The sequence below is a fragment of the Lissotriton helveticus genome, chromosome 7 (assembly GCF_964261635.1).
Source record: "Lissotriton helveticus chromosome 7, aLisHel1.1, whole genome shotgun sequence".
Lineage (NCBI taxonomy): Eukaryota > Metazoa > Chordata > Amphibia > Caudata > Salamandridae > Lissotriton > Lissotriton helveticus.
In genome coordinates, this window is record NC_136068.1 from 361,328,463 (window position 1) to 361,343,973 (window position 15,511).

The window sequence follows — 15,511 nt, forward strand, 5'->3', positions numbered from 1 at the left end:
ACTTCTTTAGCCTCCAGCTGGAGCAAGCAAAAACCGACCAAGAAAACTGTTCGAACTAGTCAAAACTCAAACCAAGACGCAACCCTTACAATCAAACAGCACAACAAGCGATATCCCACACTGTGAAGACGTTTCTGCTTTCTTTAAGCTAAAGACCGACAACATAAGAAGTGACCTCCTCAATGATGTAAGCCGATACCCTAGCCACATCAGACTGTCTAACACTCAACCTAAAAATAACGCATCATGGACATCCTTCGACACCTACTCTGAAGAAGCAATACACAAACTGCTCGGCACCTTGAAGCCCTCTAATCACCTCACAGACCCCCTACCTGCTAATGCTGTAAAAGACTTCACCCCCTTGCTCCTCCCACTCTGGACTAAAATCATTAACAGCTCCCTTCAACAAGGTCTCATCCCAGACTCCCTCAAGGTGGGGCAAGTCACGCCCATACTCAAGAAACCTACAGCTGACCCGTTTGACCTAAACAATTACCGCCCTATCACCAATATCCCCACCTTGGCCAAACTGCTGGAAAAATTTGTACAACTCCAACTAACAAAACACATTGACCAGTTTGACCTCCTCAACCCTCATCAATCAGGCTTCCGAGCGAAACATAGCACGGAAACGGCCATGACACACATAATTGATGACGCCCTCCAAATCCTTGATCGCAATGATTCCTGCCTCCTCATCCTTCTTGACCTCTCCTCAGCATTTGACACGGTCAAACATGAGAACCTACTGGAGCTGCTAAACACTAGAATGGGTTTATTCGGGACTGTTCTTAAATGGTTCACTTCCTTCCTACATAACCGGTCTCAGAAGTTCAAGATCAACAATGTGCTGTCCTCACCTGTGCCAGTAGATTTAGGCGTCCCACAAGGATCTTCCCTTTCACCCACACTGTTCAACCTCGTCATGGAACCACTCGCCACCTTGCTCCAAGCATCCAATGTTCACTTCCATATGTATGCCGATGACACTCAACTTTACCTAAAGGTACAATCCCCGGAAGATATCAAACTTCTGAACTACACACTTAGAAACACCCAATCGTGGTTGGCCGATAATCACCTCAAACTAAATGCTCTGAAAACTGAGTTTCTTCTGATCTCACCTCCTGCGAAAATTACCACCACCCAAATCTGGCTCAATCACCTAACAGCACTCAATGTCCGACCCACCATCGTGGATTCTGCGAAATCCTTAGGCATCACACTTGACGCCAAGCTCAACATGCAACAGCACATTAGCAAAGCAACGAAAGGAGCTAATTTCCAAATCAACACATTGAGGAAACTTAAACCCTTCTTCCCAGCCAAAGACTTCCAAACTGCTGTACAAGCCCTAGCCATCCCCCGCATAGACTATGGAATTGTGGCCCTCAGCGGACTCCATCTATCAACAACCGCACCCCTAAGAGCCTCCTTGAACGCTGCCGCGAGACTCATTACTGGCTCAAGAAAACACTCACATATATCCCCTGACTTGAAATCCCTGAAATGGCTGCCCTTTGAAGCTAGAATACAGCTGAAAATTGCCGTTAAGCCACACTCGGCCGTACACCACAAGGCACCCAACTACCTCACGCAAAAGCTGACTATATCAGGAGGTTCGAGATCCAATAGAAGTACAAAAAGTCTACTCCTGAAACCTCGCAGATTCCGGAAGGAAAAAACTTACAAACGCTCCTTCTCAGGAATGGCACCCAGGATCTGGAATGCACTCCCTCCTGAAACCAGGCTTATCTCCTCCACTGCATTCTTCAAGAAAGAGGTGAAAGCCATCCTTATGGCCAAGTTCACCTGAACTTTATTGTTGTTGGATCAGAGACTTTGCACCGCTTTTGTATGATTGGTTACCTGACTGTCTAATGATATTATATTCTTACATGATTGTGATCCTATTATGCTACTCACTTACTACCTATTCTATACTGTACACACTAGTTTGTTGAATCACCCTCTTGATGTCCCTACCCCTTGTTCTCTGTAATTCTAAGAAAGTGGTATAAGCCATCCCTATAGCCTAAGCTCTCCTGATCTCTATTGTAGTTGGATCAAAGACTTTGCACCGTCTTATATTACTGCTTACCTGATTGTATATTGGTATTTTATCAGCACGACTGCTATCCTATTATGCTATTGACTATTATACTGTACCCAATAATATGTTTAGTCACCCTCCTGTTGCCCCCACCCCCTGTTTCTGTGAAGCGCTCTGATATCTGCAAAGATCTTGTTCGCGCTATATAAAACTTTGAATAAATAAATAAATAAATAAATTAAGTATTGGAAAAAACACTCTATGACCCTTGGCTTGTCAGCGACCTTAATACACTAATTAAAAAAGAGTACTGTTCACTCTCTAGTAACTTCAGAAGGATTGACTTTCTTGACTGTGAGTGGAAAAAAAGGATTGGCAGCCTCCCACTTAGGGTATTCACTAGGATTGGCAGCCTCCCACTTAGGGTATTCACTGGTAGATGGGCCAATACCGAGACCATTGTTTGCCCAGCTTGCAACTACAAGCGAGAAGATATTTCCCATGTTTTGTTTTTGTGCACTACCTAACAGGAGACAAGGAAACGCCTGCTGATCCCACTTTGTAGGAACCTTGGTTTCACCCAATGTGCCCATGCTTGTAGGGTCCTTCGCTTTGATACACATCCCCCCCATTGTCTTTGCTGTATCACGATTCCTGTTGAGTATGTGGCATAGAAGGAGACGTTTTTTATAATGTTGTATATTTTATCATACTGTATCGTTGATAACTTTTGGTTTAATCTATTTTATCCTTAAGGTTTTATTGTATATGTAATTTATTGTTTTAACCCTCAGCGAAATGTTCTGTTTTTATGTGCACTTTTATGGTCTACTTGACCGAAATAAAGTTATCAAAACAAAAAAGTTGTAGAGTAAATTTTTCAACACATAAATAATTGGATAGCAATCAATTACATACTTCCTGCTGAAAAAGCTGGATTCAAAGCCAGAGCTTGAAAAACAGACTACATAAAAGTGATCTGGCCCATTTGGCAATGTACTGGAAGAAAAAACTATTAACTGCTATATGATTGATTCATCTACAGTGTTTGACAGAGTAAGAAGCCGCAACTCAGTAGATACATACTCAATAGTTAAGGTATAGACTCTGTGGTTAAAATTACTTCAAAGCATTTGCTTTCAACACCTGGGCACAATTAAGATAATGAGAAACAACAGCCTTAAGCAGTGCTGTCTGTTTATGCCCATGCTTTTTAATCTTTATCTGAAAGCTCCATTTCTATTTTGAAAATGTCCAATCCCTTCCATTAAGAGTTGCTTCAAGAATATACCATTATTAGTGTATGCCAATGATTTGGCCTTGTTTAAAAACAATCACCTGCTGGTATCCAAAGACCAATTGATAGCATACCGACCCATAGTGGCAAAAAAAATGTCCTAAGTATAAAAATGGCAAGGACAAAATTATTGAAAATAGTCAGGAGGAAATCTAATCCATAGTTGGTTAAAAAATTGCACCAAAATGGATTTGAAAAAATCTTAGTTACCCGCGAATTATCCTTTACTTCGTCACTGTCCTGGTCTGAACAAATTGCTTACTAAACTCCAAGATCTCCACTATCATTTTTGATCTGAAAATGTTTAGTAAGCAGTACCCTGGCTTATCTTTGCAGCTATTGGGTGCTTTTGATTAAAAAAAGATTGTAGTATGTTAACATCAGGCACATTATGTACATGAGCACCACAGATGAAAAAATGAACATAAATTAATGTAATTTCCTAAGATGTCTTCTTTACTTGCACAATTACACATCACAATCACTAGTAAATTTTAAATTGAATAGTGTACCATACAGTATAAAAATGTGAAAATATTTTAAACAATTGCCCTTGAACTAAAAATACATCTTCAGTCTCAATTCCTGAATTACTATCTGAGCTGAAAGTAGAATTCTGGGAGACAAAAAATAGCAGTCCAAACACTTCTATAAACAAAAAAGTACACAAACAATCTATGCCTCAGAAATGATCATTACTATCAATAATGAGAAACTAAACACATAGTGATGGAGCTATAAACAAACTGATAATGAGCAGGGTTTTTTTCTGTTCCAGTTAAGAGGAGACGTGTTGTAGACGTTCAACTAAAAATGATTTGGGCCGAGCCAACATCGATTTGTACATAAGTCTCTCCCATTATAAATGTCAGAGAGAGAAAAAGAACCAATGGAAAAGAGCGCACCCACAGAATTACCTGTGATTCAAAATGTATTTAAGCATTTGAACCAAATGATCTGTTTTCTCTGTAAGGAAATAATCAGTTGCATTTTATAATCACTTACTTGATATATTCCTCTTTATTTTCTTCAGTGACCAGAATGTTGCTACCATCTGGTTTCAACTCTTGGCTCTGAATTTCACCCAGAATCTCTTTATCAACTGAGAAAAACATTTCTAAACCGCATTCCTCTATGTTGTTTTCTCTACAAAAAGAGACACCAGAAACTTCAGTGATGTGGAGTATCAATCAAAATTATATTTACACACATGGAATACTACTATTCACCTTTCTTAACAGACTTGGATCAAAACATTCTATTGTGTTCTTTGCTTTTGCATCATATGCGCTTATTTTAGAATTCTGCTCGAGCTTTCACTAAAAAACACTCCTTTATCGGTGCCCTTTGATAAATATTGTTCTGTCCAAGCCACTGCTGTAGGGTCATGCAATTATTAGCCCTTTACCGGTTAACTGTATTATGTTACGCATCGGGCCTTACTATACGAGACTTTATTCTAGAATGGCAGCACTCCTGCAGCTACCGCTGTACTTAATAAATGAAACCCCCATTCATAGGTCCACTATCATTATGCTACACATCAACGGGGTAGCTTCCAAGAGGAAAGAAAATGTCATTTCTTCATGTTATTCTTAATTACTTGAACATAGCATCACAATTTACACATTTTCCAGAATAAGACAGATGGGGAATAGTCAAAATGAAAAATAATTCACAAAACACTGTCTAATGTGTTATATTATGCATCACTTAACCATATACCTCCAAAAAAGGACCCAAGAGCTCATCTAATTTACCCACCCATCCTTTGTCCCTAAATACAGGCCCCTAATGTAGGACCTCTTTTCAAAGTTTTTCCAACCAGATTCTTGTTTAAATTACTGGATGATGCCTAACTTTTCAAAATGGTTGTTTTGGCAAAGCACAAATCTCTAAAATTAGATAACAAAGGCCAGACAAGTGACTAGTAAAACGTTCAAGAACTTTTTTACTCAAAAATCTTGCACATTAGTGAGACCTCGCATTATGTTTTAGATCCCCTATATTTGATTACATTTAAAAATGCTTCTCTAACACAAATACCAATCATCAATGTATCCCGAAGAGTAAAATACTGGCAATATCTAGTGTAGGACTGTTGATAACTGAAGATTTAGAGAAAGAATCGTTAAGGGTCTTGCTTGTCCAATACTTTTTTCAATCCAATTATCTCAGTTAACTATCAATCTAATTTTTTAAGCAGCTAATGTCCCTAAAGAACAAGTTACTTAACTTCGGTAACAATATATCTGTTAGACCCATTAGTTTGTGATGGACTCCTTACCCTAAAATTACCCCCAGGCGTCAAACTGGATCCGGAAAGTTTTCTTCAGCAGTACCCCTGCGCGTCGGTAGGCATCGTCGTGCGGCTCCGCGTACGTCGCTGGCATCGTAGTCGCCAAGATGACGTCGCTGGAGCTACTTAGACGCGTCCACGAACGCTGAAGTCAGTTCTGTACACGACTTTCCGCGCCAGGAACGCAGAGCATTGCAAGATAATGACCACTGGGCATTGAAACTAGGGTCCTGAAAGGGATGGCCTTAACCCTAGAAATCAGTTCGCAGAACGGGGAGGATGGGTGGGGAGGTAAGGAATCTATCACTAACTAATGTTTCTTACAGATATATCGTTACCGCAGGTAAGTAACTTGTTCATCTGAAAGAAACATGTAGTGATAGATTCCTTACCTTAGAATAGATACCCCAGCAATACCAACCCCGGTGGTGGGTCTGCAAACCAAGATCACACCAGAAAGTCACGGAGAACAGAACGGCCAAATAAGCCGTCTTTCCGACTTGACTGTCAAGGCAATAATGTTTAGTAAAAGTGTGCAACGAGGCCAACGTGGCTGCCTGACAGATGTCTTGCAGGGGGACACCACGTCCCAATGCCGTAGTAGCTGCTGTTGCCCTGGTAGAATGGGCGCGCAACCCCACCAGAGGTTAATTTTTACCCTGAGAATAACAGGCCTTGATACACAAGAAGAACCCACCGGGAGATAGTCCCCTGGTGTACGTCCGGGTCTTTCTTGGCACCTACGTATCCACCCAGAACTGTTGTGTGCGATTCACGTAGAATGAGAGCGCACAATTTGGGTTTGAGACGGTGGAGTCTCACTTCCTCTCTGGAAGGGTGCAGAGGCAGAAAGAAAGTGGGCAAGGTGATAGCCTGCCCAATGTGGAAGGCAGTGACAACCTTTGGCAAGAAGGAAGGACGAGTGTGAAGCACAACCTAGTACGGATGGACCGACAGAAAAGGAGTCTTAAAGGAAAGAGCCTGGAGCTCACTTACGTGCTTAGCGGAGGTGATGGCAACCAGGAAAGTAGTCTTCAAAGTCAATAAACATGGAGGACAGTTGAGAAGCGGCTCAAAAGGAGCACACATCAAATAGGTAAGAACCAGATTTAAGTTCCACTGAGGCATCACATACGGAATAGGAGGGAAAAGGGGAGCAATGCCTTTGTGAAATCTATTCACAACAGGGTACTTGTAAAAAGAGGGCTGATCAGGGAGTCTGAGAAAGGCCAAAATTGCAGAAAGATAGCCCTTAATAGTGCCCAGAGCAGAGCCCTGCTGGGTCAGAGAAAGAAGGAACAAAAGTACTCTAAAAGAAGAGCAGAAAAGGGATCCACAGCCTTTGCTGTGCACCATGCCACAAATTTGTTCCATCTGCAGGGGTATACCGATTTAGTCGAGGGACGCCTGGCTGCCAGAATGATATCACAGACTTCAGGAGGCAAGTCAAAAGGAATCAACCATCGTTGCTCAATCCCCACACATGTAGTTGGATGCTGGACAAGTTCGGGTGGAGGACCGTCCCCTTCTGCTACGACAGAAGTTCCTTCCGAAGAGGCAGTCATATCGGGGGATCCATGCTCATAGTGAGTAGCTCGGGATACCAAACTCTTCGAGCCCAGTCCGGAGCCACAAGAATGACTTGGGCCCGGTCGTGCCTGATCTTCTTCAGCACTCTGGGTAGAAGTGGTATAGGCGTAAAGGCGTACAGTAGACCGCAGCTCTACTCATAACGAAAAGCGTCGCCGAGCGAGTGCCACCTTGGAAATTCCAAAGTGCAGAAGTGATGACATTGCGCGTTCTCTTCGGGGGCAAATAGATATAACCAAGGCCCTCCCCACTGTTGAAAGAGACCTTGCACCACCTCCGAGTGAAGACGCCATTCGTGATCCATCATGCACCTGCGGCTGAGTTTGTCCGCCCTGGCGTTCAAAGAACCTGCCAATTGTTGAACCGTCAAGGAAATGGCTCGACATTCCAGCCATGTCCAGAGACGCAGATCCGCCTGACATAGGGTCCACGTCCCAACCCTGCCTTGTTTGTTGCAATACCACAGGGCGGTGGCGTTGTCTGAACACCTGCACTACTCTCGCTTTGACAGAGGGAAGGAATGCTTTTGTTGCAAGTAGGATCGCCCAGAGCTCCAGAAGGTTGATATGAAGCCTGGACTCCGCCGGAGACCACAGGCCTCTCATCTCTGCCTCTTCCATGTGGCCACCCCATACCAGGAGGGACGCATCCATCACCACTGTGTGCTCCGGTTGGGGAAGGGAGAGGGATCTGCCGCTGACCCAACGCTGGTTCGTGAGCCACCACTGCAACTGTTGTGCAGTGCCCTCCGAGATCTGGACATAATCGGACAGGTTCCCCTGATGCTGCGCCCACTGGAACTTCAGGTCCCACAGCAGAGCCTGCATATGCCATATGGCACGAGTGACCAGCAGGATACAGGAGGCCATGAGACCCAGCAGCCTCAGGGTCATCCTGACCGAAACCCAGGATAGAGGCTGAAAGACTGGAATCATAGCCTCAATATCCTGAACTCGCCGTTCAATAGGATAACCCCGAGACTGCGTCGTATCCAGAACCGCTCCGATGAAGAGGAGCTCCTGAGAGGGCATCAGGTGCGACTTTGGCACACTGATGGAGAACCCCAGCAAATGCAGGTGGTCAGACGTAGTGTGGAGGTGGGAGACGACCGTTTGGGGAGAGCCCGCCTTCAACAGCCAGTCGTCGAGATAGGAGAAGACTGGAACCCCTGGTCTGCGCAGATGAGCTGCGACCACTGCCATCAGTGTCGTGAACACCCGAGTGGCCCTGGTAAGGCCAAAGGGGAGATGATAAACTGAAAGTGCTTGCGACCTCCCATGAACCGCAGGTAACGCCTGTGGGCCGGCGGGAATGTGGAAATATGCGTCCCGCAGGTCCAACGCTACCATCCAGTCTCCAGGGTTCTGGGCAGACAAGACCTGAGCCAGGGTTAGCATCTTGAACTTCTCCTTCCGGAGGAAGCGATTGACGTCCCTGAGGTCCAAGATAGGACACAGGCCCTTGTCATTCTTGGGCACCAGACAATAGTGGGAATAACAACTACGTCCTACTTCTGGCGCAGGAACGCGCTCGATGAGGGCTGCGACTTCCTGTTGAAGAAGTGCCAAATGATCCCCAGACATGCGGTGGCCCTGGGGTGGCATGGCTGGAGGGGTAGTCGCGAAGGGGAGGGAGTAGCCCCTTAGGACTATTTGTAAAACCCACCTGTCCGAAGTGATGGTGCGCCAGTGGGTGAGGTAATGACGAGTCCTGCCACCCACTGGTGTTTGATGGGCCTGAAAGACCGGACTAGGAAGATTTTTGGGCAGTGGTGGCTGGGGTGGAAGAGGACTGTCTCGCCCGTTGGCCCCCTGACCCGCCTCTGCGGGTCCCACGTCTGCAGTCGAGCTGAGACTGCTGCGGCCTGTGGTTTGTGTTTGGGTGCCCCTTCCGTGGCCACGAAAGGAGTGAAAAGTAGAAGATGGAGGAGGGCTAGTGGCTGAAAGGCCCAAGGACTTGGCCGTAGCCCGTGAGTCCTTAAAACGCTCCAACGCACTATCTGCGTTGTTGCCAAAAAGGCGAATGCATTCAAAGGGCTTGTCCATCAGGGTGTTCTGGACAACCCCGAGAAGTCAGTAGTCCTCAGTCAGGCGAAGCGGCGGAGCGCCACTGTCGTGCAAATCATTCTGCCCAGCGAGTCAGCGGTGTCAAGGCCACATCCTATTGTGAACTTCGCTGCATCTCTCCCCTCAGCAATAGCCTGAGAGAGCACTGTCCGCACCCCGGACACTGAGGCAGCACTTGCGCTACCGTATCTCACACAGAGTGGGAATAACGGCGCAAAGAGGCATGCAGTGTTCACAGACCGCATCCCTGAACTGGCAGAAGAAAAAGTCTTCTTCCCAAACTGTTCCAGTCTCTTGGATTCCCAGTCCGGGGGTGCGGTAGGGAATGCGCTCTGGGATGTGGAGGCATGGACAACTAAGCAGGGGTGGGGTGTTTGGAGAGAAAAGGGGGTTCGCCCAGGGGCGGGCGATGTCGTCGGGCCACGTTCCTATCCACAGGAGCCCCTGTGTTGGGCCTGGACTAGGTGCCCAAAAGAACGTCAGAAACTAGCATCCCCCAGTTCCTCTGCCCAGTCCGGGTCATACTCGCACTGAGCTGTGAGAGGGTCCTCAGACCCCTGGACATAGGGAAAGAAAGGTCCTATTGGCTTCGGAATCAGCATTGAGCGATGCCGTTCCGGCTCCGTGTCCACATCGGGGCTGAAACCGGGGGCGTCGTCGTCTGGTGCCACTGGCTATGTCGGAGGTGGTGGAGGTGTCACAAGGTCAACTGGCGTCGACTGGGATCCAGGCCTGGATCCTTGGGGGCCCTGCGGCGCCGGGACCGGAGCCGACAGTGATGCAGGAGCCAGTGCCGCCGACCGTGAATGGTGCGGACCCCCAGTCGGGCAGGCGGGGCCAGAAGACGTGCCGGCAGGGCCCGTCAGCCCAAAGAGGCGGGCCAATGGCTAACAGAAATTGCTGCAGTTGGGCCGGAGTCGCCGTCAGACCCACGACACTGTAGGCTCCGCCGGAGCAGCAGATTTTTTTATGCCAAAAAATAGCAAACTCAACAACTCTCCAAACATCTGAATCGAGCCGCGTTTACCACCGCAACATTTTTTCTTCAACATTTAAGGGCAATTTTGAGGAGTAATCGCGGATACGGTTGGACAGCCGCACGCCCAGGCAAACCTGCCCCAGGGTCCAGGGACCCTAACAACGGAGGACAGAGCAGTGCCGATAGGAGAGTATCTTCCCTACTAGTTAGCAGACCCCAGCGGGGATTCATGCTGCATTCTACCAAGTAGAGACCCAGAGGGCCTCCTAGAGAGTATTGGCTTTACAGTGCCTATCAGTGGGGGCACGGCAGAGAAGCGAAAGAACTGCAGTGGAGTTGAGGTGCAGGGAAAGAGGTAAGTGAAATAGGTAATGTGCTGATTAAAGAAAAGAAAATAGCCACAAACAAAAAACTGTGGAAGTGTTGGAGCTGCTGGAGCCGGCAATAAAGCTGGCGATAAAGAATATTAAGGGCGTAGAAAGTAGACGAAAAAGGACGTCTAGTTTGGCCTTTGCCCTGAATGTAAATAATAGATCTCAAAGGTAGTGGAGGCAGTGGCAGAAGTATGGCCCTAGGGAAAGCTAAAACCCGGAAACCCCTAAAAAAACACCAACAAGTCTGAAAACAAGGGCCTTGGGGCGAAAATCATGTCAGAAACACAGAAAGAAAGGGGAGAGGAGACTGGAGATTTGGAAATACAAATGGGAAGGAAGCCCCCGTGCAGAGAAACACCCAATCATTGAACTTGACCCCTCAGACAGTAAAGACAAAAGGTGTAAAAGGAGAAATATCAGCTACTAAGGCGATCAAGGACTTCTTGGGGAAACACTTTAAAGGGAAGGACCCATCCGAAAAGGAGCTGAGTGTTGTAGAGATCCTTCAAACCTCGGAGAACCCGGTAGCCCAAAGTTTGGACTCCCCAAACCAAAAACATTTTAACATCTCTGATATCCCCCTAGATCCTCGTTTGTCCTCCTCTCCAAGGTTATTCCTGACCTTGTTTGAACAAGAAATTGAGGTAGAGAGGGAGGAGGAGGAGGAAGAAGTTTTTTCTAGTATGACACAAAGTAAAGGGGACAATAATCACACGAATAATCGCTCCAAAGAGGTTGAAAGACTGGAAAGCTCTGATGTTATTGAAACATATTTAAAGGGCCCATCATTGTATAGTTTGGAGGTCACAGGAACATCTAGCGCCTCTATGTTGGAGGCGATGTTGATCCTTCAAATGAAATGAAATGAAGTAGCACTAGTAATGCGCATGGTTACCTGAAGGCATCTCATCACTAGGGTGGAACCTCAGTAGACTAAGGCAATCAGTGTGGATAGAGCCAGGTCTTAAGCTTCTTACTGAAGATAGAGTGGTCTGATTCTTTACGCAGATGGAGCGGCAAGGTGTTCCAAAGTTTGGAAGCATTGTAAGAGAAGAGCTGTCTGCCACTTCTGGACCTCCTAATTCTGGGAACAGACGCTAGATGAGCGTAGCTGTCTATGCGCTTTATAAGGTTGGACAAAAGATTAAATAATATCCGGTCCCTTCCCCCCAGCATCTTATGGGTAATACTAAGAGCTTTAAAATGAACCCTTTCCTGAATAGGAAGCCAATGTAAGGATCTAAGGACGGGTTTGGCAGATTGACGACTAGGGACACCCTCAAGGGTCCGGGGGGCACAGTATTGCATATTTTGACATTTTTTGAAGACCGCACTGGGGGCACCCAGATAGAGGGTATTGCCATAGTCCAGGCGAGAAAGAATGAGCGCCTGGACTACGGGCTTCCTTACTAAAGGAGGAAGCAGGGGCAGCACTTTGCGCAACAATCTTAAGATGCCAAAGCAAGAAGCAACTACTTTCCTGGCTTGAGTTTTAAAATTGAGTTCAGAGTCAAGCCAGAGACCCAAGCTCTTTATTTCCAATTTGGGCACCGGCGGAGGGCCCATACATGATGGCTAGATGGAAACAACCTCGAGGGGGGATGGGTTGCCGAGCAACATAAGCTCAGTCTTATCGCCATTCAATTTGATGGGAATGACACATCCATCTAATCACCTCCTCGAAGCAGGGGCCCAGACCAGTTAAGGAGGCACTTTTATGATTGAATGACACCACTAATTGGGTATCATCGGCATACGTAATTATATGCACCCCAAATGGCAAGACAATCTCTGCGAGGGGGGCCTTATAAGCGTTAAAAAGAGTGGGACTCAGGGATGACCCCAGAGGCACTCCACAGTACAAAGGTCTCGGACTTGAGATGGCCTCACCCCCAAAAACCTGGTAAGATCTATCCTCCAAGAAGGAACACAACCAATCAAGCGCTGTTCCTGTTACACCCAACTCCTCAAGTCGGTGAATTAAGATACGGTAATTCACTGTATCAAATTCCGCGCTGAGATCTAACAATATCGCAGCTAGAGATCCCCCAGCATCGAGGGATCTTCTTGAGTCCTCTACGACAGCCAGTCAAGCAGTCTCAGTCCCTTGCAAGGGGCAAAATCCAGTTTGGGTTGGATGTAAGAGCTCACCCACTTCCAGGTGCTTGGAGAGAGCCATATTAACAGACTTCTCAGCGATTTTACTCACCCAGGGTAAAAGTGAAATGGGGCGATAATTGGCAAGACAGTCTGGATCTAAACCAGACTTCTTCAGCAATGTCTTTACCAACGCCTTCTTCCATAAGGGAGGAACCACTCCGGAGGAGAAGGAGAGGTTAATCATATCTATGAGGAATGGGCCAACCAAGACAACTACAGATTTAAGAATTTTAGGGGGAACCAGATCTCGAGGTGACCCACTCTTCAACATAGCAGAGATAGTAAGGAATGCTTCCTCATCCAAAGGAGGAAATACTTCCAATGTGTGCGCCTCCCTCCTAGCAATGGTTGCTTCGGGGAGGAAGATTAAATCAGGTTCGGTAAACAAACTGCGGATTGATTGAATTTTATTATGGAAGTAATCTGCAAGTTCATTACTGCGTTCATCAGTGGGATCAGGAACAACTATGCCTTGTGTGAGTTCCTTGACAATACAAAAGGTTTCACAAGATGAATTTGCTGCGCAAGAGATTTTTCTGCTATAATAGGCAGTTTGAGCTTTTTAATTTCCGTCTTATGTACTTTGACAGTGTCCCTATATTCTTTTTTCCTGGAGGAGGAAAAATCTTTCCTCCACACTCTCTCCGCCTTTTTACAAATCTGTTTTAATTTCCGTAGCAGGGGAGTGTACCAGGCCGATATCTTGGGGCCTTCCTTCACTTTATAGATCTTTTTGGGAAGAACTAGATCTAAGGTGTCTTCCATCCAATGATTACATTTGCCATTGGCCACTTCCGGATTTGGATTAATTAAGGGTGTACTGCCATCTAAGGAAAAGATCAAATCTTCTACCTGCAGTTTCCGCCAACAACGGGTGTTTTTTTTTACATGTCGCGCAGAAGGAATAAACACCGTGGGAGACCAATCACAGGAAACCAAATGGTGATCAGACCAAGGGATAGGTATAGGTATAGGTTTATGGCAGTGCAACTCCTGCTGATTTGAGAACACTGGGTCAAGAAGATGCCCTTTCACATGGGTAGCATGAGATACTCTTTGTATGAGTTTAAGAGCTGCAAGATCAGCAGAAAATTCTACGGCACTCTTATCTGTAAGGCCATCAAAGTGAACATTCAAATCCCCTAAGATAACAAAATTAGAGGCTGTAGTAGCTAGATTGATAATTGCTTCAGGTAAAGAGGACAGAAACTGGGCCGAATGTCCAGGAGGACGATATATGAGGATACCTGAAAGAGAAAGCAAAGGAGTGAAACCTACAGAAAAATGGAGGGTTTCACACTCCGTCAAAGGACTTCCAAAAGTTCGACATGTCAGATAGTTTTTATAAATGATAGCGACTCCACCTCCTACCCCCGTCGGTCTGTTCAACCTTTGTATTAAATAGTCAGGCGGAAGGGTATGGATGATATCAGGGCCAGAGTTGGAGATGGTCCAAGTTTCAGTAAGAAACAGCAAATCTGGAGTGTCAGAAGTTAATAAAATGTTCAGTTCAGCAGAATGCTTCGGTAGAGATCTACAATTAAGTAGAAAAATCTTAAATGTTTTTACAGGCAATTCCACAAGAGTTGGAGGAGGGAGAGATTTCTGTGTCCCAAACGGGCAATGCTGGCAGATTAATGCGAAACTATGGGGATCGAGGGAGTGAAGGCAGTTCATCTCAGGAATGGAATTGAGGATAGATAACTGGGCTGAGCTATAACAGTATCTAACTGGGACGGAAGTACCAGGGTCGTGGCCGCTGGGCCCGGCCGGGCGCAGACGGGCTTGCCATTGGCGCAACTGCGCAATTTATCCTTTAAGTCGGGTTTCAGCGACTAGAACGTTGACCCGAAAATGGCTGCCAAAGCGGAGCCTAGTTGGCACTAAAACCCCCCACGAGCATTGAACACAGCTCGGTACAGAACAGAGGGCGAGTGCAATCAAACGTTTTTAAAACAGCATAATATTATCCCTTCAGTTTTTAAAACAATCTAAAACGGTGAGCTAAGTGGCAATGAGTAAAAGTGGCAAAAGTGATGAGAGTAAGATTCTCCCGCTAAAGCGATGTCAGGGCCCGCTAGGCGGTCACAACCTCGATCAATTTATCCTTTAAGTCAGGTTTCAGCGACAGACGGAGATTGGTTTACAAAGAAAATTAAACATGTTTAAAGCATATTGCCAGGTCAAAAAACTAGTGGTTAACATGGCGAAGACTAAGATCTTATGTTTCGGTAGAAGGAAAGCAGGGTTTTCTTGGCATTTGGGGAAAGAAAAGTTGGAAAAAGTAACAGAATATAAATACTTGGGGATGTGGTTTGAGAGAGGCTTGCAATGGCATACCCATCTCGACGCACTAAAACTGAGGACAGCCGCCTCAGTGAAGGGTTTAAAAAGAGTTAATAATGTGTATGGTGAAATATCTGACAGACCGATTCTAAAAGCCTACTCTGCAATGGTTCCAACCCAATTTTTGTATGACGCAGAGGTGCTTTACTTGAGTGGCAAAAATCGGTGGAAATGGAGGAGGGAAATAGCCTGAAATATCTATTTTCTCTGCCTAAATCGTCAATGGTACAGGCAGCGAGACTAGAAATGGGAATCACCTCATGGGGTATAACAGCTTGCATGGCAGTACTACGCTTTTGCCAACGTTTCGGTTCGGGTGATGAACACAAAATCTCACAGTGGTG

The 15,511-nt window shown here is 45.9% G+C and overlaps 1 protein-coding gene across 2 annotated transcripts in view; it reads right to left on the bottom strand.

Annotated features, from left to right (window-relative positions):
- ITCH (itchy E3 ubiquitin protein ligase) overlaps positions 1-15,511 on the bottom strand; it is a 981,537-nt gene that overhangs the window by 221,367 nt on the left and 744,659 nt on the right. For both annotated transcript variants that reach the window (XM_078652175.1, XM_078652176.1), the window contains exon 19: positions 4,359-4,499. In XM_078652175.1, coding sequence (XP_078508301.1) covers positions 4,359-4,499 — 141 coding nt within the window. The remainder of the gene's footprint in view (positions 1-4,358; positions 4,500-15,511) is intronic.